Genomic DNA, 24318 nt, shown 5'->3' on the forward strand with positions numbered 1-24318 from the left:
GCCCCCAAATCAATCAGCGCCCTTTTAAAAGACCTATCTCCAATGGTACACGGGATGGTCACAGAACCTCTATCTGGCTTCTTTACTGGAATTTTCATACCCTGCAAAATAGCACTACAAGTTTCAGTTAGTATAACAAGGTCAGTGTCAGTGGTGCGCTTCTTGGAGATGATGTCTTTCATGAATTTCGCATAGATAGGCATCTGCTCGAGTGCCTCAGAGAATGGAATATTGATTTCTAATTTCCTGAACAACTCCATGAATTTCTGAAAATTTTTCTCATCTTGCTTCTTCTTTTTGTTTCTTTGTGGGAATGGAAGCTTAATGATGGGTTTTGGTTCAGGGAGCTTTTCTTGTACCACCGGCGGTATTACAATTTCTTCCTCAGATGGTGTCTTGTTTTCTAAGATTTCCAGGTCCACTTCAAGCAACTGATCTTCTTCTTCATCCTTCTTCTTACGATCTTCAACATATCTTCCGCTTCTTGTTGTTACCGCACTCACATTATGGTGCTCCCTCGGATTTGTCACTGTTGCACTAGGTAATGCGCCCGGTGTTTGAAAATTTGTTATATGTTGTGCTATCTGACCCAATTGAATCTCCAGATTTTTAATGGATGCATTGGTGCTCTTCTGATTATTCCTGGTCTCCTCCTGAAATTGCATATTCTGAGTTGCCATTTTCTCTATAGCAATCTCCCAATCCGCTTTCTTCGGTATTTGTTGCTGATAAGGTTGCTGTTGCGATTGATATTGTGGTTGGTAAGGTAGTTGTTGTTGTGGAGGTCCTTGGTTATGAATATTACCTTGCTGATCTTTCCAAGAGAAATTAGGATGATTTTTCCACCCCGGATTATATGTATTTGAGTAGGGATTATTTTGCCTCAGGTAATTTATAGCTTGCACTTGTTCTGCGGTTGCAACACAATGCATGGTAAAGTGTGGTCCACTACAAATCTCACAAATCATGGTCGGAACCGGTTGAACTTGAGCAACAGTCTGGGTACCTAAATTCATCACTTTCAATCTTCTTTCAACCTCAGCAGCAATCTGGTCTTCCATTTTCACTACCTGATTTGCTAATTTCAAGTCAATTTTTCCCTCCGGCTGATTCACAGTACGGTCATATAATTCCAAATGCTCATTCGCTGCAATAGCTTCGATGATCTTTTTAATACCGGTTGCTGTTGAAAAATTAGATGAGCCACCAACAGCTGTATCAATGAGTTGCTTAGTTCTCATCTTCAGCCCGTTTACAAAATTCTGCATTTGTTCAGTTTCATCCAGATTATGTGTAGGACATGCAACTAAACATCTCTTGAATCTTTTGTATGCATCTCCAAGTGTCTCTCCGTCTTTCTGTTTAAAATTCACAATGTCATACCTCTTACGGATATACACAGAAGCAGGAAAATACTCGTTCAAGAATGTTGTTTCCATTTGTTGCCAAGTAGTAATGCTTCCTGCAGGTAGGGAATAGAACCATTCCTCAGCGTCCTCAGATAACGTGAATGGGAACATGACCAATCTCTTTGCCTCTTCAGAATGCCCATCAATTTTTAATGATGTAGTCATAGTCAGAAACCTCTACAGATGCTTGTTTGCATCCTCATTGATCTTTCCTGCAAAAGGTTTGCTTTCTAACTGGCGGATAGTTGAGGGGTGTAACTGGAAGTGAGCAACATTAACAGGTTGGTTAACAATGGTCAACCGCACTGCTGGGTTATTCTGTCTGCCATAGTCACCTAAAAGTCTTTCCGCTGGGGGTGGGTCTGCAGCCATGTTAACAGTGTCTGGATGTGAATCTGTGTCTGACTCAGATTTTTCGGAGTGAACAGAGGCTGGTGTGCTAAGTGTGGCCGGTTCTTCGGTGTCAGAGTTTTCCAATTTCTTTCTTCTAGCTTCTCTGAGCTTTGCGCGCAATGTTCTCTCTGGTTCTGCGTCAAAATGAAAATCAGCTGAGGCCTTACCTCGCATACACAGATTAGACAGAAATTAGTTATAATAACAATAAAAATTAAAATTAGCAGTAAATAAAATTTTGGATGCAGAGCAACAAAATTCTAATTGAAAATAAATTAATAAACTCTATTATCTTTGGCAGTCCCCGGCAACGGCGCCAAAAACTTGGTGGGAAAATAGCAAGTGTACTATTTTTCTCACTGTAGTAATAAAAGGGAAATTCCCCGTTTGTCGATCTCAAGGACTGCTTGATGATACCGAGTTTATAGATTGTTTCAATTAGACAAAAGCCTTTGGTTTTTGTGTTGTGAGTAATTATACTACCAATTGCAAATAAATAAAACAAGTAAAAAGGTTGAACGAGATACAAATGAGAGAAGATTGCTAGGGTTCGGTGAATGAAACTTCCTGTAACAGATATAATTTATGAAGGCTTAGACATTATTCCTGTCAAATTAATTCCGATCCTCAAGGGTATCTATTCCTAAGTCCTCAATGAACAGACCTTTGATTATGTAACCTAATCACTATGTCCATAAATAATTAAGTTCATACTCAAGCATTCAAATATCAAGAATTACCGGTCAGATAGAAAATCCCTAGTCCTAGGTTATTTTTACTATCCAAAGTTCTTATCCAGATCAATGAATAATCGCTGTCCAGCTTAAACTATTCATATTAATCATCATTCGTTGGTCCGACGAATAAAGCATAAAGAACGGTAATAAGAACAAATCAATGGAAAAGAAGAAATAGTCAATGCATTCATAAACATAAAATCTGTCACATTCAGAATCAGGGTCACCCCCCTAGCAATGGGGGGGTTTAGCTACTCATAATCGAAATAAAAACAAAGATTAACATTGTTGTCATTACAGAATTTCGTGAGGAATCAATCTTCAATCGTCGGAAAACTCTTGAACATATGAATCCTTTGATAATCGTAGAGTCTCCAGCTCTCAAAACGCGTCTTTTTTCTCTCTAAATCGTCCAACCCTTGAAAAATCGTGTTCTCCCATCTAAATAGCTATTCAGTTGGGCTTTTCCTGATTCTGGGCTTGATACGCGTATTGCCCAGTTTCATACGCGTATTGCCCAGTCTGGTACGCGTATTGCACGTAAGACAGCCTCTGATACGCGTATTGCCCAGTCTGGTACGCGTATCACCAGTTTGGTACGCGTATCACCAGAAGCTTGTCTTTTTGCTTGATTTTCAACCCCTCTGGTCATTTGCGTATGCTACGCGTACTGTGAAGGTCCATACGCGTATCATGTAAGGCCATACGCGTATGGCCAGCAGGTTCTCCAAAAATTGATTTTTTCTTCCGTTTTCTTGCTCGGGCTCAATTTCGCATCTGACGTTTGATTCCCTGAGCTTTCAAACTAGTTTTTTACCTGCTAACATACCCAAAAGTGTAAAATATCCTCAAGAAACTCATAAGTAACAACACACTTTATATTATAGAATTGAGCTTATATCTAACTAAAAATGCTTCAGTTTACACAGTTTACCTGACTTATTTACGGTTAAATAGTGGAATGTCTAGCATAAATGGTGACTGATCAACCCTCAAAAGAAAAAAGGTAAGTCTCTTTTCCATCTTTGCATTAACTGATTTTGAGATGATTTTAACATGCCATCTTCTTTTTAGAGTCAGAAACGTGATCCAGGTTCCCATATAACCACTAAACCCAAGAAAAAGAAGAAATCCATAAAAGTTGCGCTAACACAGATATGCATATGATTTTCTTAACTTTGGATTTTGGCCGAGGTCGAGAGTTCAGAGGATAGCATAAACCGACAAAGACTTTGGTATGCTAGAAACTAAACAACCAAACTTTTCATGTTGCACCGAAACCGACAAAGACCATGGCCGAGATCGAGAGTTCATAGGATAACATAAAGACTCAGATCTTTGTGAATCCTAAACCCAAGCCCTCTCCCAAACCAAGTGTCACCAAGAAGAAGGGCTCTAGTCGAAAAATAAATCAACCCAAAGATCAACACACTTCGAATGTTGATCCTACTAACAAGGAGGGCCAGGACTTAGCCAAATTAGAAATGGAAAAATGAGGCAAGCAACCATGGGCCTCCATAATGAAGAAAAAGAGATAAAGGAAACTGAGGTATTACTTGCATCTCTCACCTGTCAATTTTCTTTCTTAATTATCAAAACTTAATTGTTCCTCTTCTTTCAGGTATAACTAACGTTGAAAGAGACCATAGCAGATAAACCAAAAGGTATTGAAAGTTTGACTCATACTTTCTCTCCCATTCACTAGTCGGATTCATTGAATCCAGTCTTGCATCTGTTTGTCCAAAGATCAATCAACCTAGTGAAGATGAAGGAACTTCCAAAGAGCCAATTTCTGAAGTGAAGGTTGACGTCACCAAATTATTCCCCCAACAGATTGAATAATTCAACGACACCCTAGCCTTTGTTCATGACAACTTGTCCTAAGACAATCCAGAAATTGAAAAAGGGTTTGAGGTGGTGGATGAAGATCCATCAAAACCTAGTGTCAAAACTAGTCAAATGGATGAGGAAAACTAATACATTACTGCCAGAGGGGATCTAAGACCCATCATCCAAGATTCTTCCTCTAACACTTTGCTTAGCCAAGAAGAAATTTTGGTCATCAAAAGGAAGAATCATGCAGAAGCGTTAAGGAGACTTCAAAAACTGCGCAAGCTTTCGACTGACACAAAATCTTCCAACTCTTCTAGTGCCTGTTTGGCTGACACAAGTGAAGGTTTTGTGAACCTCCTGATCTAACAACTAAAAGCCAATATCTTTGAAGTCGACCTCCTCACTGCCATCGAATGAGATGTTTAACTTGGCATAAATATTCAAAAGTTACTAGCTGAACTTAACAAGCAAAGAGTTCTTGGTCCCCTGGTTCAATTCCTGTTTGAATTCAAAGCTTACTTCGATTAGGTCTGCCGAGATATAAACTTCAAGAAGGCCTATGACACTCAACTTCAGCAAAAAATAGGAGAAATGACTGCAACATGGGATCTAACTAGAGCTTCCGACAAAGAGGTCAATAAGCTCGAAAGTTAACTTAAAGAATATTTGGATAAAAAGGTTTCAAATGATGATCAAATTTCAATATGTTGCGCCCGAATTGGTGAATTGACCAAAGAAATTGAAAGTTTGGAAAAGCAAAATGTTGAGCTGGAATGGGATAAATTGTTGCCCATCAGAGAGATCATTGACCAAGAAGCTACCAAGTGTGTCGAACACGGTGAAATTGCTCTTACACTGGGAACTGAGGTTGATTCTCTATAAGAGGCTAGTGACCGTCTGAACACTAGACTTGCATTATCCAAGACCAAGCTTGAAGACTTTAGGTCTAGATTTTCCGCTTAAGCATACTCAGAATTTTTTTTTTTTTTTAATCTTTTTGTAATGATTTTCCATTTTAGCACCTTTTGAATATCATTTTGGAGTTTCGTATTTATGCATACTATTCTGTTGAAATTCAAATTTCTTGTAGCATAGGTTTCTATCTTTTCAAATACTTACCGTTTACTCTCAGGATCCGACATTCAGGTGCTAACTCTTCGATCTTATAAGCATTGGTAGAGAATACTTGAATGACTCGACATTGAATAGGGGTATTTGTTATATCCACTTAGTAAAGTAGTCAATACCAACTAAGATGTACCTCTAACTTTTAAACGATGCTGGTCAAATCTCGCCAACCAAATCCAACGCCCAACCTCTAAATGGCCATGGTTTCATAATTGCATGTAACTCACTCATAGAAACATGTTGAATGCCTGCATGTATTTTGAAATTCTTGACATCCCTTGGCAAACTCAATACTATTCTTTAGAAATGTGGGCTAAAAAACGCCTTGTCGAAATAATAATCATTTCATTTTGTGTCTGACTTAATGGGCACCACAAGCTCCACTATGGACATTTGATATTTATGTGTCAGATGAAGCTTGGGAGAATAAAATGCCTCCTCTAGAGGCATGTATGAAAATCTTGCTGGAGAGCAACGTGCAATGTTAACTAAGTTTTTATTGAAATTCCTTCTATCAACGTGATTCACTTCTACCATAAAATAGCCTTGGTCGACCTCTATGTTCTCCACAATCCCATTATTCCTCCATATTGAAATTCTCCGATGGAGCGATGATGGTATAACCTATATGTCATTGATTCACTCCCCACCTAGGAGTAGATTGTAACTTGCCTTCAATGTTATAAGCATAAAAATAGTGGGTTTGGTTATTTATCTGATTGTCACATAGACATGTATCAAACCCATAATATGCCCCGTCTTACCTTCATAATTTGATAACACCATGTTGTATGGCCTCAGATTGGTATCATACTTTCCTATTTCCCTTAACAGAAACTGAGGCATTAAATTGACTGCAACACCTTCATTAATCAAAATCTTATTAGCTGTGGTATCTCGACTTTGGATCTTATAAATAGAGGTTTCAATTGACTTTCCATACCCTCATTCGACCTCTCAAAGAACGTGTTTAGCTCCTCGATGCAACAATTATTCATTATGAAGTAGCACACAGGTTTATGTTTCTCCATCTCTTCCTCATCGCAATCCACTAGTTCTGTCACCTCCGTGATACAGCCGTACTCCCTTGGAAGCACCGAAACAACATTGCATATAATGTCGAAGTCAAACTTTGACATTAAATCAAAATTACTTGTTACCATCTCATCGCCATTGGTCTTGACTGTCTTAGGGAAAATAGTTGCCTTCCTAATAGTTTCTTGACTTGATCACTAGCTTGGTGTTTATATGGTTTATTTCTACTCGACTCAACATCCTCCATTTCTGATTTCTTCATCCTCTGGAACCTCCTCCACTGGGTCCTTGACATTGTATTTTTTCCTTTGTAATTGTCGGGCCCATAAGAAGATTTCTCTGACACCTGAAATTTCTCTCGATAAGTTAGTGAGGAACATCTATCCATCTCAAAATTCTTCCATTTCTGGTGGCCAGATCCCTCTTTGCCTTTAGGTCGCACACATTTCCCCTAGGGAGTGTTGGATGTCGGAACATACGTGCCAAGTTTGTTTCTCTGATGAGTTTGGAATTGTTGCCTCTTCTAGGGGACTCCTTTTTTATTAAAGTAGATTTGATGTTTGTTGTTCTTCCAATACCCTTTCTGATGCACCTGTCGAGCATTTTCTACCTCCTTAGCAGCCTTTTTGTCGAAAATTGCACTACATATTGGGTAGAGCATCACCTCCGAATTTTTATCCTTACAGCGGTGAAGGAAGTCGACCAAACTTTCCTCAGTTTTGGGGTAAACAAACTTCATCTGATTTTCGCTACTTTTGACAACCTCTTCTTCATCCTCCATGTCGAAATCTTTAGTAATTTTGACATGTTAATCTCCACTGGTTCAACACAACGGGCTTCTTCCACCTGCAATGGATCTGAATCAATCTTCATGGGCGCATTACTCTTAGAAAACTTTAGCCTTCTGTCATTCAAAGCACTTTGGACAAGATCCCTGAAAAGAAAATATTGTGAAGTTTTATGCCCCCAAAAGTTGTGATATTTGCAACAACCTCTTTTCTTTCTTTGTTCTAATGGTGGCACTTTTGCACCTTGTGGCAGTATGATTTGGCCATCTGCAACCAATAGATCAAATATCTCATCACATTTGGTCACATCGAAAGTATAAGTTTTCTTGGGGAATTTTTCACTCTCTTCAGGCTCAACAGGGTTCTTCCCATTTAATGGTGTAAGAAGTTTACACACATATGGGCGTTCGTCCTTCAACTCGACCAGATTAACCTCGTTCTCTTCGACATGATTATGTTCGAGATCTGACCCAAGGTCATTGTCATCCATGTCGACATAAGCCACTCTTTATTTTTTATTTTTGTTCAGTCAGGCTTTCTCGACCTTCAACCGTTCAACTTTTCAAACTCTATCTTCAGTTAGGCAATATACCTTAGATATTGTGTATCCAATTTCTTTCTTATGGAAGAATCTAAGCCCCCAACCGTCATCTCAACTAGTTCCTGCTCAGGCACTTGGATAAAACACCTTGCTTTCAAAATTTGGAACCTATTTAGGTAATCATCAATCAACTAAGCGAACTTTTCCTTCATACTTGACAACTCTTTCAGGCTGATTTTAGATTTCCCCTTATAAAATTGTTCATGGAACAATATTTCTAAATGAGTCCAATCATTAATGGAATGAGCGGGGAGGGTTGCAAACCATGTGAACACATTTTTTGTAAGAGTACTAAAGAAATATCTCATCATCAAATTCTCGTTATTTGCTATATCCCCCGTCTGTAATACGTACTCCAACAATGGTGATGTATAATTTCGCCTTTGCAAGCCTAGGTTCATACCATTTTGTGCCATTATTCTTTCGACTAGGACTCCAAGATTATTCTCTCATACCAGGTTTTCTTGTCGGACTTGTCGGGCCACTTGGTTGGTGTCCTGGTTTTTATTAACCACTAAAACTCGCGGACAATTAACTTTAATAGGCCTCTCTTGTTTGACTACACGAGGAAAAAATTTTCGGCCCTGATTAATTGTGTTTTCTTCAAGTGTATTCCCTCATTTTGAATCGGCTTAGACACCTAGGGTTGTACAATTGGTCGAACTTGCGCCTGAGGGGCGCCAAATAAATCGACAATTCGAGTCATTTGCCAATTGTTGATAACTATGATTTGTATTTTGAATCAAAGGGTTAAATATAATACCCATTTTTTCGGTAAGCAAGTTAACCATTTCATGGTTACTTTTGTCCATTTGTTGTCTCATCGCCATCATAAAATTTATGGTAAAAGTCGACATCACTTGAGAACCAAATCCCATCCCCAATTGGGGTTGCATGATTCGACCAGGGTTACTTATAGCCAATTCTGATTCCAATAGTGGTGAATATGAAGTTGCTTCATTGTCAGCAAATGTCGAAGGATTCATATAAAGCATGCCATCATTGATGTCGGCATGCCATAAGGTTGTTCACGACCAGGAATATGCATTATGAAATTTGTGGAAAAGGCCTGAAGTCACTTGCCATAGTCGGCCTAGGAGTCACCGGGTGACTATGTGTTATTGACAAGGAGAAAACTAGCCCTTATTGTATCGTTGATGGTATGGAGGTCGTGCTGGCTATGGAGGGAATTGCTTAAGTCGAATTTGCAGCGATCATGCCTTCCCCCGTGTTATTGAATGGTTATTCTCCATTGTTGTTATTTCTGAGATTCACCATTCTCAGCGTATCTTCTCGTTAGTTTTCTAACGTATTTTTTGTTATCCTACCACTCATCAATCTCATACACACTCACAAATTTGAGAAGTTTCATAAATGAAGAATTTATACAAAATTTTAAGGAAAAAAGTAAATTTTCGTACAAAGGATCGCATTAGGTGTGCCAATTTGTTTACACTACGCCAAAAATGACTTTTAACAGCGCACTTAGACAGCGCTTTTAAAAGAAAGCGCTGTCTAAGGTTAAAATTAAAATAAAACACGGAAAATGTTCCAAAAAAATAATGAAAGCGCTAAGCGTTGTCTAAGACCCCCCCTTAGACAGCGCTTTTAGAAAGCGCTTTTAAATATAGACCTTAGTCAGCGCTTTTGATAAAGCGCTGTCTAAAGTCTTTAAATTAAAAAAAAATTAAAACCAAAAGCGCTGTCTAAGGGGGGGTTTAGAAAGCGCTTTTGGAAAGCGCTGTCTAAGCGCTTTTGGAAAGCGCTTTTAGAAAGCGCTTTTGGAAGTCTTCAATTCCACGAACACATAATCACAGAGCTTCTCGAAGACACCAATGGCGGTCTCGTCATTCTCTCTTCAGGTCTCTCTCTATCGAAACTCATTTCATCTCTTCTCCTTCTTCACTCCACTTCTCAGGGAACACTTCTCATTCTATCTCCTTCCTCCGCCACTCTCAAATCCAAAATCAATTTCCATCTCAAAACCCTAAACCCCCAATTCTACCAAGTCCCCGTCGAAATCACCGCCGACCTCCCCGTTAACCACCGCCACTCCCTCTACTCTTCCGGCTCCGTCTGTTTCATTACCCCTAGAATCCTCATCGTTGATCTTCTCACTAATAAACTACCTGCCTCAATTATCTCCGGACTCATCATCCTCAACGCTCATTCCGTTTCGGAGACTTCCACTGAAGCTTTTATTGTTAGGATTTTTCGTTCTCTCAATCGAAGTGCGTTTGTTCGTGTTTTCTCCGATAGGCCACAAGCGATGGTTTCGGGTTTTGCGAAGGCGGAGAGAACTATGAAGTGTTTGCATATTCGTGGAGATTGCAACTCCAGTGAGAAGCTTCTTCAGATGTTTCAGCCACCGAAAAACGCCGTTTGCCGGGACTTCGAGGTACACATCCATACCACGCACATTTGTTAGGGTTTATGTAAGTTGGGAAAGTATTAACATAATTTTTGTTTTTTCGTATTTAGGAGAGACCAGTAACAAATCTCTTGAGGCTATGGTGAGTTGGTTACACTTTTCTCTGGCATTATATGGTGATGAACAAGTGAACTTCACTTGTTTGATATAATGCCACAGTTCTGGTGAGTCTTGTATCATGTTAATATTGTGTGGTGTTTTCTGTTAATTGTGTTTTTTTTCCATTATCAGGTGATTGATGCTGGGAAAGAGTCCTTACAATGGGGTAATGAAATATTCACTTTATTTACATTGCACAGGACACTACAGTATATGCTTCTGCATATCATTTTGTCAATTTTCCAATGATTAATAGTATTCTTTTCATTTTTGTGAAGAGTCTTACATCTAGTGAAATATGGTTATGTTAGGCAGAACCATGGTTTTAAATTGCTGTTGCGGGTGTTGCGAATGCAGCCATTGCGGTATATGCATTGTTTCTGGCGAATTGAATTTTAATTGAGAGTTGTTTGAAATACAATCTTGAAAAAAACATTTTGTTTAAGATTTTTCTGTTACATCCATAGTAAATTGAGCTCCAGGGGTACTGAAACTTTGAGATTTGATGAAAATAATTGAAAAAACATGAGTGAAATTATTGTCGGATGTGGTGGTTTCTAATGTGGCCACGTTGTTGCGGGAGTGCAATTTAAGAAACTCAATTCTAAGAATTTTCCTCTTGTTTGTCTGATGATTACGAAATTGGAAATGATACACATTTTCAGAGACAATAATTTCACCTTGTAGGTTATTTTGAACTGCAGGAGTGGCTGCAGGATTATACTCAGGTCTAACATATGGGCTGAAGGAAGCTCGTGGAGCTCATGACTGGGTAATGCCTTTTTTTTCTTCTGGTTTTATTAAACTGTTTCCATTTAGCATGTTATCATGATCTTAGTTCTACACAAACACTTCATGTATGAATGGATGTGTCAGAACAATTTCACTCTTATATGTAATGCAGCTTGTTGAGATATTTTGATGTTTTGTTTTGTTTTTTATTTTGGATGAGAGACATAGTGACATTTAACGGTGGAAGGATAAAATGGGATGTCAATGAAACATTCTCCATTTAATCTTGTTAATTGCAAGAGATTAAATGCAATTGTATTTCACATAGTAACATCATTTATTTTGATTAATACAGAAAAACAGTGCAGTTGCTGGGGAAATCACTGGGGCCACCCTTGCACTTACCATGGAAGACACCACTCATGAACATGTTGTTCAATGTGCTATCACTGGAGCTGCAATCTCCACTGCTGCAAACCTTCTCACTGGGATTTTCTAAATATATTACAGAAAAATTCTTTTTCTAAATTTGTATTGCATTATCGGAATTTCCATTAGTTTTGTTCTACAGTGTGTGGATTAAGTTCTTTTTCTAACAGTGTGTGGATTAAGTACTTTTAATACTTAAAATACCTTATGGGGGATTGGTCTAATCAATTGTTTTCATTAGGATTCAAGGTTCGGTTTACATTGTTTCAGATAGGTCTGTACCACTGCTCTTATGATATGGGGGTAAAAAGAGAGAAAGAGAAGTCATTCATGCCATGTTCTAAAATATTGCAGCAACCTTGTTTCATTTTGTTATGTCTGTACAGTTAGTCTCATTCAAACTGCCTTATAGCGTATTCGGATGAGTGATGGTAGCATCTGGAATCACGTTTGAAAATGTAGATATTTATTAGAGGTTTTGCATGTTTGGCTGGTGTACCAGATATTCTCGCCTCTTGTTTTCTTTTATTTCGTCAGTGCTACAACTTTAACTGTGTCTCTTATCATATCATATAGCAGTACTACTTGTGTAACTGTTGTCAGCTGAGTCATTTTACTGATCTGAACTGAAGGATTTCATGTTCAGTTATTCAGACATTTTATCTTATGCATTGAAGTTCAAGCTTGCTGATACACATAATTTTTTGATATGTGCAGATTCTAACTGATGCTGGTCAGTATGTGATTCGATTTGGAGGTTCTGATCCCAGCTCCAAGATTGGTCTTGCTAATGCGGTCAGAATCCCCTATTCTTTTGAAGAAAACAAACTCCATTTTTCTTAACTAATTGATAGGTTCTTCTCTCTGCAGATTCAAGACCTTGATGTCAGACGTCCACTGACCCTCGCAGAGAGAGCTGTTGCAGTAGCTCTTGCAATATCACTAGATAATGACTACTTCTCAAGACACGGAGGCTGGTAAGTTATTTGGATCTTTAGCCTGACAGTGTTTTATGTAAATAGTCTTGAGAAACTTTTGACTAGGACTTCATGTACATTCTTTCTTTCCTACTTTTTAATCCAATTCTCTTGTTCTGACTTGCCCAATAGTCAGAAAACTGGAAACGGTATTGATCTTTTTTTTTCTTAATTTTTTTTTGGGTGGCTAGGGGATTACCCTTCTTTGACGTGGGCGAGTAAATTTGATTTGACAGACAGTATCATCTAATTTTATAGTGGCATTGTAATCCCTGAGGTCCAATCCTTACCATGTAGTTTTTAAATTTGTGTTTCAAGCTACCACAGAAGATGACTCCATTCACGTACACATGATAGGTGGTACTTGGTAGCTATTCAAATTTGGATTACACATTTTCCATAACTTTTGTTTACCAAAGTGAAAATTTTGTATTCTTTGTTTATCTTGTTAGGTGGTATGCTAAGAGGTTTCTGCATCCAGATATTGTGGCATCGTATGAGTATATTTTCATGTGGGACGAAGATCTCGGGGTTGAGAATTTTAATGCAGAAGAGTAAGTATCATTATTAGTATTCGATTCGGAGAATCTAGTCTTAGTTTTGTTGAGGAAGTTTCATTTTCATATGCATGTTGCATGTTAACTTCCATTTGCAGATACTTAAAACTAGTGAAGAAGCATGGGTTGGAGATTTCGCAGCCAACTTTAGAACCTCAAAAAGGGTTGATTTGGAATATGACAAAAAGAAGAAATGATAGTGAAGTTCACAAGTAAGAACTAACAAATTGTTCACAAATTTCATTTGAAAGAATGAGTTTATTGTTTATTGGATGATTATTCTTATTTTTTTTTTCTATTAGACAAGCACAAGAGAAACCAGGGAAGTGTAAATATCCTCTTCTCCCTCCTTGTGCAGCATTTGTTGAGATTATGGCTCCTGTGTTTTCGCGAGACGCGTGGCGTTGTGTGTGGCATATGATTCAGGTTCCATGCTCAATGTTTTTGACTTAAACTATTTCAAATGTAGTTAGTTGTTGATGATGGTTTCCATTAAAGTATGACAGTAACACATTGGTTTTTGCAGAATGAATTTGTACATGGATGGGGACTTGATTTTGCTTTTAGAAAATGTGTTGAGGTAGTAAATTAACCTTATTTCTCTTATTGTATTATAATTTTGATTTGCTATGGAAATTTGAATGAATAGTATCTATCATATTATAGCCTGCCCATGAGAAAATTGGAGTGGAAATTTTGATTTGCTATGAAAATTGGAATGAATAGTATCTGTCATATTATAGCCTGCTCATCTTTAACTATATCATTACTCAAAATGAAGCTTTATAAATTTTAATACTTAACGTTTTGCATTTGTGGTTGATAGGGAGAAGCACAAACAGGGAAACCGGCGTGGCGGGCGGTATGATATGAACCTTTTGTAATTCAAACGTTTTTTTTTATAAATTATTTGATGATTATGATTAACTGAGAGTGGGATTTGTGATATTTGTTTTTACATTGACAATGTATATGAATGAAATGGACTTTGATTTTGTTATGTGTACATTTGCATGGTATTGGTGATAGGTTAAAGAGAGGTGTGGGATGGAGTGGAGAATGTTCCAAGGTAGATTGACAAATGCAGAAAAAGGATATTACAAGTCCAAGGGAATTGATTTTTCTAATTTGCTAGTTCATAACTAAGGGACAGTAGTTACACTCAACTGTAACTTAGATTCCTAGATAGAGGATTATGTATATTTGTTGTATGAATCGTTACTACATGTGTATTTTGAGTGGAATTTTTGAATCATATTTTCTTCATGGTTGATGTGGCAGTCTTAAAGTTATTTATTCGTGTAGTTTTTGGTGGTTTTCACACCATGATGGATTAAATACTTTTGAATTTTTATATTGGTGACAAAACTAAACCAGATTCTTTGGATAATGCTAAATCTTTTAACATTTACATGGAGTTGACCACAAAGAATCACAATCTACTTTATTTTACACTTTAGAGGACTTGCATATGTCAAAATCTGGTTGAAAACAGGTAGAAATTCTGGTTTATAAACCTGGAAAAAATGTGGTTTAAAACAAAAGCTTCAAAATTTTTCGTATACCTTAGACAGCGCTTTTGTAAAAAGCGCTGTCTAAGGGGGGAATTAGAAAGCACTTTAGGCAAAAGCGCTGTCTAAGGGGGGGCTTAGACAGCGCTTTTTGAAAAGCGCTGTCTAAGGTATACCTAAAAAAATTAAAATAGGAGGGTCTTAGAAAGCGCTTTTGGCCAAAGCGCTGTCTAAGGGGGTGGGGCTTAGACAACGCTTTTCAAAAGCGCTGTCTAAGGTATACCTAAAAGATTTAAAATAAGAGGGTCTTATAAAGCGCTTTTGGCCAAAGCGCTGTCTAAGGGGGGGGGGGGCTTAGACAGCGCTTTTAAGATTTAAAAAAGCGCTGTCTAAACCTTTAGCAGCGGAGGTTTATTCTAAGGCTAAAAAAAGCGCTGTCTAAGGTCTTGTTTGTTGTATGTAGGCTTGGTTTTGCCACCCCTTCATTTGCAACCTTCCCTTCTGTTTTCACTTCATTCCCTACACAATTAATGCAAAATTACCCAAACGATGATATGATTTTGAATTGTTACATATTTTATACTATTAATAGATGGAAAGAGAACATGATGCAAGTTATGTCACCTGTCGGAATGATAGATATATTTTCAAGTCCTATATTTTAATATCATAAAGTTGTCACTACTCTTTTTAACAAATATGGGAAATATAAATGTTTGACACTAAGAGTAAACAAAAAAGAAACTCAATCTATGAATGTGTACTTTATATTGATATTAATCACAAACCTGAGGGATCATTTCTTGCTACAACAGAAGTTGTATAAAATAATGTTACAAGAAGCAACAAAGAAACACAGAAAGCCTTTCTCATGATTGAAAAAATCAACAAAAGTGGTTTTGAAGTTGAAATGTTTGAAGACGTAGCTTGAGTTACAATTCTCACAAACATGCAATATTTATACTATAACGATAATTAATGATACATAAGTGACTAATATCTGTATTACATTTTGTGATTAATACATTCATAGATTATTGGTTAATGGGGTTTAGCACCGTTTTTGTTGCTGAGTTATTTGTTTGTTATCATTCCATTAAATGTGCCTCTAAAGTTGGATAGTAGGATCATTTATAATACTGTCAGTAAGTTAAGGTTCGAATACTCCATCCATTCTTAAATAAGTCTTGTCTTAATAAAAATAAGTTGTGAAAAAACCTTAATGCTCATTATTTTGAAAATGAGTGAATAGTAACAAACCAAAGTCTTGTATGACCTCGTTAATTCTGATCATCTGTATAACAAATATGTCTTACAAATGCCGGAAAAGATGTTTAAAAGCATTTTTTCATTCTTAGCTCTATTAAATCCTCCGTTATTATAGATTCATCACCTATAATAATGTTTTTTTTGAACTATAAAATTCTATTTTTAATAGCGTTTTCCAAAGCACTGACATATCATGCTTTCGGGTTTCATTTAATACTAGTACTTAGATTATCTGAGGTAGTATAAGTTTGTGCAGTTGAAGTCTCAAGTTACGGTCCCGCATTTAAAAATTATATTTTTAGTGTTTTATTTAAAAGTTTAATGGTGGTGCATTGGCAGCGTAAATTTTACACTGTCGTCCAATAGGTATATATTATTTTATTATATCATATAATTATTTTAAAATTTTCAGTCTTACTTAATGGGATGTATGGTCGTCATTGGTTAACATTATAAAATAAATTTACACTTTCATTGTATCATCCATTATTTAACTATGTCTATTTATAGAATTTTTAATAGAGCGCTGTTATAGGTTCAGATCATTATTTTTCTAAAATTATTTACAGACTTTATTCATAGTGTTTGTAGTAAATCGCTAATAAAAGTTTCATAATTATTTTTTATATATTGTTGCCTATAATAGCGTTTTTGGTAGGCTCAAATTACTTTTTTTTTAATTTAATTTTTTCCAACCTATAATATATATTAGTATATTATATAAATCGGTATTATAGGTTAAGAGAATTTTTATTTATTTATAATAACTTATAATAACGTCGGATGCAAAAGCACTTACAAATTTTAGTGTAATATATTTAATAGCGATTTATATACAAGCGCTATTAAATATGTTATTATATATCAAATATGTAAGAGTGTTATCTTGAAAATATGGGTGGATCCATATGGTGGGTGAATCTGGGGAAAGCCACACCTAGATTTTTTATTTTATTTTATATCATATATATATATAGTTAGGTTGAAAAAGAAAAAAAAAAAAACAAAAAACAAATTATATATATATATATATATATATATATATATATATATATATATATATATATATATATATATATATATAAAATATCAATGAGTATTTTTTTTATTTTTTTATTTTTTTAGGTGAACCGTAAAACTCTAATTTAAAAAAAAAATCAATTTTCTCAATTTATGAATGGGTTCCTTTATAATCAATTCGTTTCACTTCTTTGTACTATGAATGACTATTTAAAATGGATTTATTGTTCTCTTTATATGATGAATAATTTTTTTCTTGTATTGTCTAGGAATAAGCTACTTCTTTGGCTATTCTAAAAACATTAGAAACTCAACATTCAAGTGAGAGCTATAAAGTTGTTGATTGAGAATTGTTAGAAAGAGATCCAAGAACTAGGCCTTCAATTTCAAGCTATTATCCTGATATCTAAAATGAGGTAAGGAAAACTTATTTAAAAATAGGTTATGATCAACCTCATCAAAATTTTGTTTACCTTTGGTCTGTTCAAACGTAAACAAAGATGTAAATTTTGTAAAAATTGGTTTGATTTGTAAAAATTGGTTTGATTTGTATGGTGTCATTATTTGGGTATTTGAAGATGTTGGGAAGGATTCATCATTTAAAAAATTATGTGAAACTATGATTTTGTTAGATGTGCTTCAATCCTTTGATTTTATCTTCATATCATATATGATGGTTGAGATTTTATGATTTACAAATGATTTTAGTGTAGTGCTACAAAAGCGTGATGAAGATCTTTTGAAGATATGTCAGCTGTTAATGCTACCAAACAAGTATTACAAGAAATGAGGAATGATGGATGGGAAGAACTTATATATAAGGTTATGAAAATTTGTAATAAGCATGATATTGATGTGCCTGATATGGATGTATCATATGTGCAAGGGAAGAAACTTAGGCGACACATTACAACTTCTAGTATTTCTAATTTACATCATTATAAGCATGATTCATTATTTAGTGTTTTAGATTTGCAGTTGCAGGAACTTAATGTTAGGTTTGATGAAAAAAATACTGAATTTTTACAACGTGTTTCATGTTTGAGTCCCTCATTGTTATTTGCAGCTTTTGATGTGAAAAAATTATTAAGGATGATTGAACTTTATTCAAATAATTTTGTAGATGTGACAGAAGTGATGGTACGATATCAACTTCAGAATTATGTCAGAAATGTTCGATGTGACCCAAAATTTACAAAGTTAAAAGGACTTTTAGATCTTTGTGCAGAATTTGTAGAAGCAAATAAGTGCAACTCATTTAATATGGTTTATAAGTTTTTAAAATTGACTTTCTTGCCAATAGCAACTACAAACGTTGGACATGTTTTTTCAATTACAAAATTTATGAAGAGTTGTCTATATAACAAAATAAGTGATAAGTGGTTAAATGACCATCTTATAACTTTTATAAAAAGAAATATTTTTGGAATAATTAATAATGATGTTATTTTAACTTATTTTTAAAAAATAAATAATATACGATTTTTATTTAAGATATATTTTATTAAACAATATTATTTTTTATTTTTAATATAAATTTAGTATATTCTTTCTTACACGCTTAGACACAAATTTTGTGAGAAATTTGTGTCGATATAAGTTTGCAAGTAAGTCCTTTCAATTTTTTTTAGAAATTTATAGAGATTTTTATAAAAAGAGCTATCAACTTTATACTGAAAAATCCAAATAAATAAATAACCATTTTAAGAACACTTTTATAAGTAAGCACTATTAAAAGTTTTATTAGAAAAAACCAGGATGGTGGCACCCATGTAAGCCCTAAACATCAACATTTTTTTTTATAAAAGAGCTATCGATATTGTGCAGGTATCTCTTGTTGGAAATTGTTTTACAATATTAGTTCCAAAATGACAAAAGAGTTAAATAGCATTTAATGCTTTGAATTCAATTTTTTAGTTATTGTTTTGTTTGAATTTTGAATTCAATTTTCATATCTTTTCATGAAATAGTGTCATATATGAAACATTGTGTTTTATGGTGAAATGGTGTTGTTTCATCAAAGGTTGCAAACTTTTGAAACAACATCCATATCTCCTATAAATATATGATTCTATTCAGAAAAATAACACAAGAACTAAAAACGAATTTCTCTTCCAAATTCCAGAAAACCTTCCTTGCATTTCGGGTTCTTCACTTGTCTTGTGCAGACTCGAAATAAGGCTGACATTATCCTGAGTGTTCTTGCATTTTCCAACTCTAAGACATAATAAAAGAGTGCTTGAAATACTTTTAAGGAAAGTGATTCTCAATCACGATTCAGTCCTGGATCCATTTAATTTTACCGAATTTTCTAACAATCTTAAAAGTAGTAGTAACATAATGGCTTCAGACGCTGCTGTTTCAAGCATCAAAGTGATGAACCAGGACCTTGTCAAGTTAGATCGATTTGATGGAACAAATTACACAAGATGGCAAGACAAGATGACATTCCTATTGACTGCCCTGAAGGTTCACTATGTTCTTGATCCCGACCTACAACCAATACCTGAACCAACAGAAAATGATTCGGAAGAACTCAAGAAGGAGCGCAAGAAACGCAAGGAGGACGAACTGCTTTGCCGTGGACACATTCTGAATACTTTATCTGATCGTCTCTACGACCTCTACACAGACAATCCATCGGCAACAGAAATATGGAAGGCACTAGAATTCAAGTTCAAGGCTGAAGAGGAAGGTACGAAGAAGTTCTTAATATCTAAATATTTCGATTTTAAATTCTTAGATTCTAAGCCCATTCTTCCCCAAGTGCATGAATTGCAAGTTCTGGTCAATAAAATAAAGGCAGTAAAAATAGACATCCCTGAGACCTTCCAAGTCGGTGCAATTATTGCAAAATTACCACCTTCATGGAAAGGCTACCGAAAGAAATTGTTGCACAGTTCCGAGGACTTCTCCTTGGAGAAAATTCAGAAACATCTTCGAATCGAGGAGGAATCGAAGGAGAGGGAGAAATCAGAACCCCCTACTCATTTCAAAACAAACGCTGTGACCAACAAGGGAAAGAAGAGACATGATGGCATAAAGAGTCATCTTGGACCAAAGAAAGAACATAACAAGTTCAAGAACTCTGGCGGTCATAAAGGTCCAAAGAACGGATGTTTCGTATGCGGTAAACCTGGACACTATGCTCGAGATTGCAGACAAAATAAAGCAAAAAATGAGATCAATGCAATTCGATCAGATGATGACATAATTGCTACAGTGAGCGAAATTATGGCAATCAAAGGAAAAGTTCAAGGTTGGTGGTATGACACTTGTGCTACAGTGCATGTTACTTATGACAAGGCTGCATTCAAAACCTATTCTGAAGCAATTGATGGACAAGAGGTACAAATGGGAAATGAAGTCCGCTCTAAAGTTGTTGGAACCGGTTCGGTCGAACTTAACTTCACTTCTGGAAAGAAAGTTACACTTGTAAATGTGCTTCATGTTCCAGACATGAATAGGAATCTTGTTAGTGGGGATTTATTGGGAAAACCGGGTATTAAATCTGTATATGAATCGGGCAAACTTATTTTGACCCGTAATGGTGTATTCATTGGAAAAGGATATTCCGCAGAGGGAATGATCAAACTATGTACTAATGATAATATTATTAATGAAATTTCTAATTCCGTTTACATGCTTGATTCCGTTTCTTTATGGCATAATAGATTAGCACATTGTGGTATTAGTGCTATGAAGAGACTAATTAAATCTGGACTAATTTCATGTAATATAAAGGATTTCAAAAAATGTGAATTATGTGTTGAATCAAAAATGATTAAGAAGCCTTTCAAAAGTGTTGAAAGGAAAACGAAATTACTTGATCTTGTGCACTCAGATTTGTGCGAATTTAATGGCATGTTGACACGTGGAGGGAATAGATACTTTATTACATTCATAGACGATTCCTCTAGATACACTCATGTATATCTCTTAAAGCATAAAGATGATGCATTTAATGCCTTTAAGACTTATAAAGCAGAAGTCGAAAATCAATTAAATAAAAGTATAAAGGTCCTTAGAAGTGATAGGGGCGGCGAATACTTTTCAATTGAATTTGATGCATTCTGTGAAGAGCACGGTATAATACATGAATGTTCGGCACCACGAACACCGCAACAAAATGGCATGGCAGAAAGAAAGAATCGAACATATCAAGAGATGATGAATGCCATGTTGATGCATTCTAAATTACCCCTTAACTTGTGGGGTGAGGCATTATTGTCCGCCTGTCATATAATCAATAGAATTCCGTTAAAGAAAACTGGTATATCTCCATATGAGTCATGGAAAGGCAGAGCGCCAAATATCGATTACTTTAAAGTGTGGGGGTGTGTGGCATACTACAAAAACATGGACCCTAAAAGAACCAAGTTGGGTCCTCGAGGAATAAGATGTGCTTTTGTAGGATATGCACAACACAGTAAAGCATATAGACTCTTAAATCTAGAATCTAATGTAATTGTTGAATCCCGGGATGTAGAATTCTTTGAAAACCTTATCACTAAGGATAAAGGATCGGAGTCGGCCACTAATAAAGAATCTCAAGAAGATAACTCTTCTCGGATTGTAGAAATACAAACTGAAGGCACTCCTATAATCATTGAACCACAACCCGAGCCTAGGATAAGCAAGAGAATTCGAAAAACAAAGAATCCAGGACCAGATGAGATTGATTCTCAATCTATTTCCTTTTATCTTGTTGAGGGAAATTGTAAGAACTTTGTTCAACGCATTCCGATTATTCTTCAAGTGGAAGATGATCCAAAAACTTATAAGGAAGCAATAACTTCAAGGGACTCCACTTTTTGGAAAGATGCTATCCAAGATGAAATGGATTCAATTGTATCAAACCACACTTGGGAACTTGTTGACTTACCTAAGGGATCAAGGCCCATTGGATGCAAGTGGGTGTTTAAGAAGAAATACCATAGCGATGGTACTCTAAACACTTATAAAGCCAGATTAGTGGAAAAGGGATTTAGACAGAAAGAAGGCATAGATTACTTCGACACATACGCACCAGTAGCAAGAACAACTACTATTAGATTGTTGTTTGCCTTAGCATCTTTGAATGATCTTATAATCCATCAGATGGATGTTAAAACAGCGTTCCTAAATGGAGATCTCGATGAGGAAATCTACATGGAACAACCGGAAGGCTACCTGCTTCCTGGAAATGAACAAAAGGTGTGTAAACTTGTCAAATCCTTATACGGACTAAAACAAGCACCAAAACAGTGGCATCAAAAATTTGACTCTGTAATACTCTCAAATGGATTTATTCCTAATTCTTGTGACAAGTGTTTATACACAAAGACGTGCAAAACCACTGTAATATTCCTTTGTCTCTATGTCGACGATATGTTGATCATTAGTAATGATTTAAAAGGAATCTTAGAAACAAAGAAGTTTCTAACATCCACTTTCAAGATGAAAGATCTTGGACTTGTTGACACAATTTTAGGGATTAAGGTTAAGCGAAATAGTGGGGGTTATGAACTTAGTCAAACCCACTATATTGAGAAAATGCTTGATAAGTTTAAACATCTAAACTTTAAGGAAGTAACCACTCCATTTGATCATGCCAACAAACTTCAAAAGAATAATGGAAGATCAGTGGCTCAATTGGAATATGCAAGTGCAATAGGGTGTCTAATGTACCTAATGCAATGTACCAGACCCGACATATCATTTGCAGTCAGTAAAATGAGTCGATTTACTAGTAATCCAAGTAATGAACATTGGAAGGCAATTACAAGGATTTTTGGCTATCTACTGAAAACCAAGGACCTTGGTCTTCACTATGGAAGGTTCCCTGCCATATTAGAAGGATACACTGATGCGAGTTGGATATCTAATATTGGAGACCATAAATCTACAACTGGATGGATATTTACACTTGCTGGTGGAGCAATTTCTTGGAAGAGCAAGAAACAAACATGCATTACACTTTCGACCATGGAATCAGAGTTTGTGGCTCTCGCTTCCGCCGGTCAAGAAGCGGAATGGTTGAGGGATCTTCTGTTGGAAGTTCCATTGGCTAAAGACAATGTCTCAAAAGTGATGATACATTGCGATAGCCAAGCCACATTAGCAAGAGCATTCAGCGAAGTGTATAATGGAAAGTCTAGACATATAGGACTTAGACATTCGTTCGTAAGAAAATTGATTAAGGATGGAATCATTTCACTCACCTACATACGAACATGCTATAACTTAGCAGATCCGTTTACTAAGCCACTGGCCAGAGACTTAGTACGAACAACCTCGAGAGGAATGGGGTTGAAACTCCTTAAATAAAGGTTCCGACAGCGGCAGCAACCCAATCTTATGTTAACAAAACATTAACTTCAAGATTCAATGGGTAACAACAAGTCGTTGAATTGGATGTAAGTCAAGAATTTGGGAAATAAGGTTGACTGTGTTGAATTGAGGGTTGAGGTTTCCAAAACCTCTTAATGAAGTTCATTAACGAAGAAGAGTATCTATTGGAAAGGATGCTATATGAACCTCACCTATGTGAATTTTGAGATGGTGCCGTCTCAAAGTGAGAGTTGGAGTTTCTCTCATGAAAAATTCATGAAAAGGATAGCATATGGCCATAAATAAGTGCTAAGCGAGATATGTAAAGGAAGAACCTTTAAAGAGTGTGTGTAAGGTAACGCCGGTCTGATCCCATGGATTAATGGTTTAAAAGCTTTGCTACCAAACATTCCGATTAAACTTTGCGTTATCCTCACTAAGGTTAAGTTTAAAATCGAAAGATACCTAACTGTATTAACACTTTTTATATTTCACTATCTGGAATAATTTTTGTCATTATTAGAACTAGTGGGGGATTGTTGGAAATTGTTTTACAATATTAGTTCCAAAATGACAAAAGAGTTAAATAGCATTTAATGCTTTGAATTCAATTTTTTAGTTATTGTTTTGTTTGAATTTTGAATTCAATTTTCATATCTTTTCATGAAATAGTGTCATATATGAAACATTGTGTTTTATGGTGAAATGGTGTTGTTTCATCAAAGGTTGCAAACTTTTGAAACAACATCCATATCTCCTATAAATATATGATTCTATTCAGAAAAATAACACAAGAACTAAAAACGAATTTCTCTTCCAAATTCCAGAAAACCTTCCTTGCATTTCGGGTTCTTCACTTGTCTTGTGCAGACTCGAAATAAGGCTGACATTATCCTGAGTGTTTTTGCATTTTCCAACTCTAAGACATAATAAAAGAGTGCTTGAAATACTTTTAAGGAAAGTGATTCTCAATCACGATTCAGTCCTGGATCCATTTAATTTTACCGAATTTTCTAACATCTCTATGTCTAGTGAAAATCATTAGTGATATTTTATA

General features: G+C 35.8%; 1 protein-coding gene across 2 annotated transcripts; it reads left to right on the forward strand.

The window, feature by feature from the left end:
- The first annotated feature begins 11685 nt into the window (after positions 1 to 11685).
- Positions 11686 to 14503, forward strand: LOC127075732 (uncharacterized). Of its 2 annotated transcripts, XM_051017199.1 has the most exons (8): positions 11686 to 12410; positions 12486 to 12592; positions 13045 to 13146; positions 13248 to 13361; positions 13452 to 13575; positions 13676 to 13729; positions 13976 to 14011; positions 14179 to 14503. In XM_051017199.1, exons 3-8 carry the CDS (start codon positions 13103 to 13105, stop codon positions 14293 to 14295), a joined length of 489 nt encoding a protein of 162 aa, XP_050873156.1. In that variant the 5' UTR covers positions 11686 to 12410; positions 12486 to 12592; positions 13045 to 13102; the 3' UTR covers positions 14296 to 14503. The 2 variants fall into 2 exon arrangements, with proteins under 2 accessions (XP_050873156.1, XP_050873157.1); XM_051017200.1 differs by lacking the exons at positions 11686 to 12410; positions 12486 to 12592 and adding an exon at positions 12805 to 12949.
- Positions 14504 to 24318: the final 9815 nt, after the last annotated feature.

The sequence above is a fragment of the Lathyrus oleraceus genome, chromosome 4 (genome assembly GCF_024323335.1).
Source record: "Lathyrus oleraceus cultivar Zhongwan6 chromosome 4, CAAS_Psat_ZW6_1.0, whole genome shotgun sequence".
Taxonomy (NCBI): domain Eukaryota; kingdom Viridiplantae; phylum Streptophyta; class Magnoliopsida; order Fabales; family Fabaceae; genus Lathyrus; species Lathyrus oleraceus.

Bases quoted from the DNA above. Each gene is read 5' to 3' on its own strand.
- LOC127075732 (XM_051017199.1), top strand. From the start codon at position 13,103: ATGTGGGACGAAGATCTCGGGGTTGAGAATTTTAATGCAGAAGA. The intron at 13,147-13,247 runs GTAAGTATCATT...TTCCATTTGCAG, and splicing joins GAGAATTTTAATGCAGAAGA to ATACTTAAAACTAGTGAAGA. The intron at 13,362-13,451 runs GTAAGAACTAAC...TTTTTCTATTAG, and splicing joins AATGATAGTGAAGTTCACAA to ACAAGCACAAGAGAAACCAG.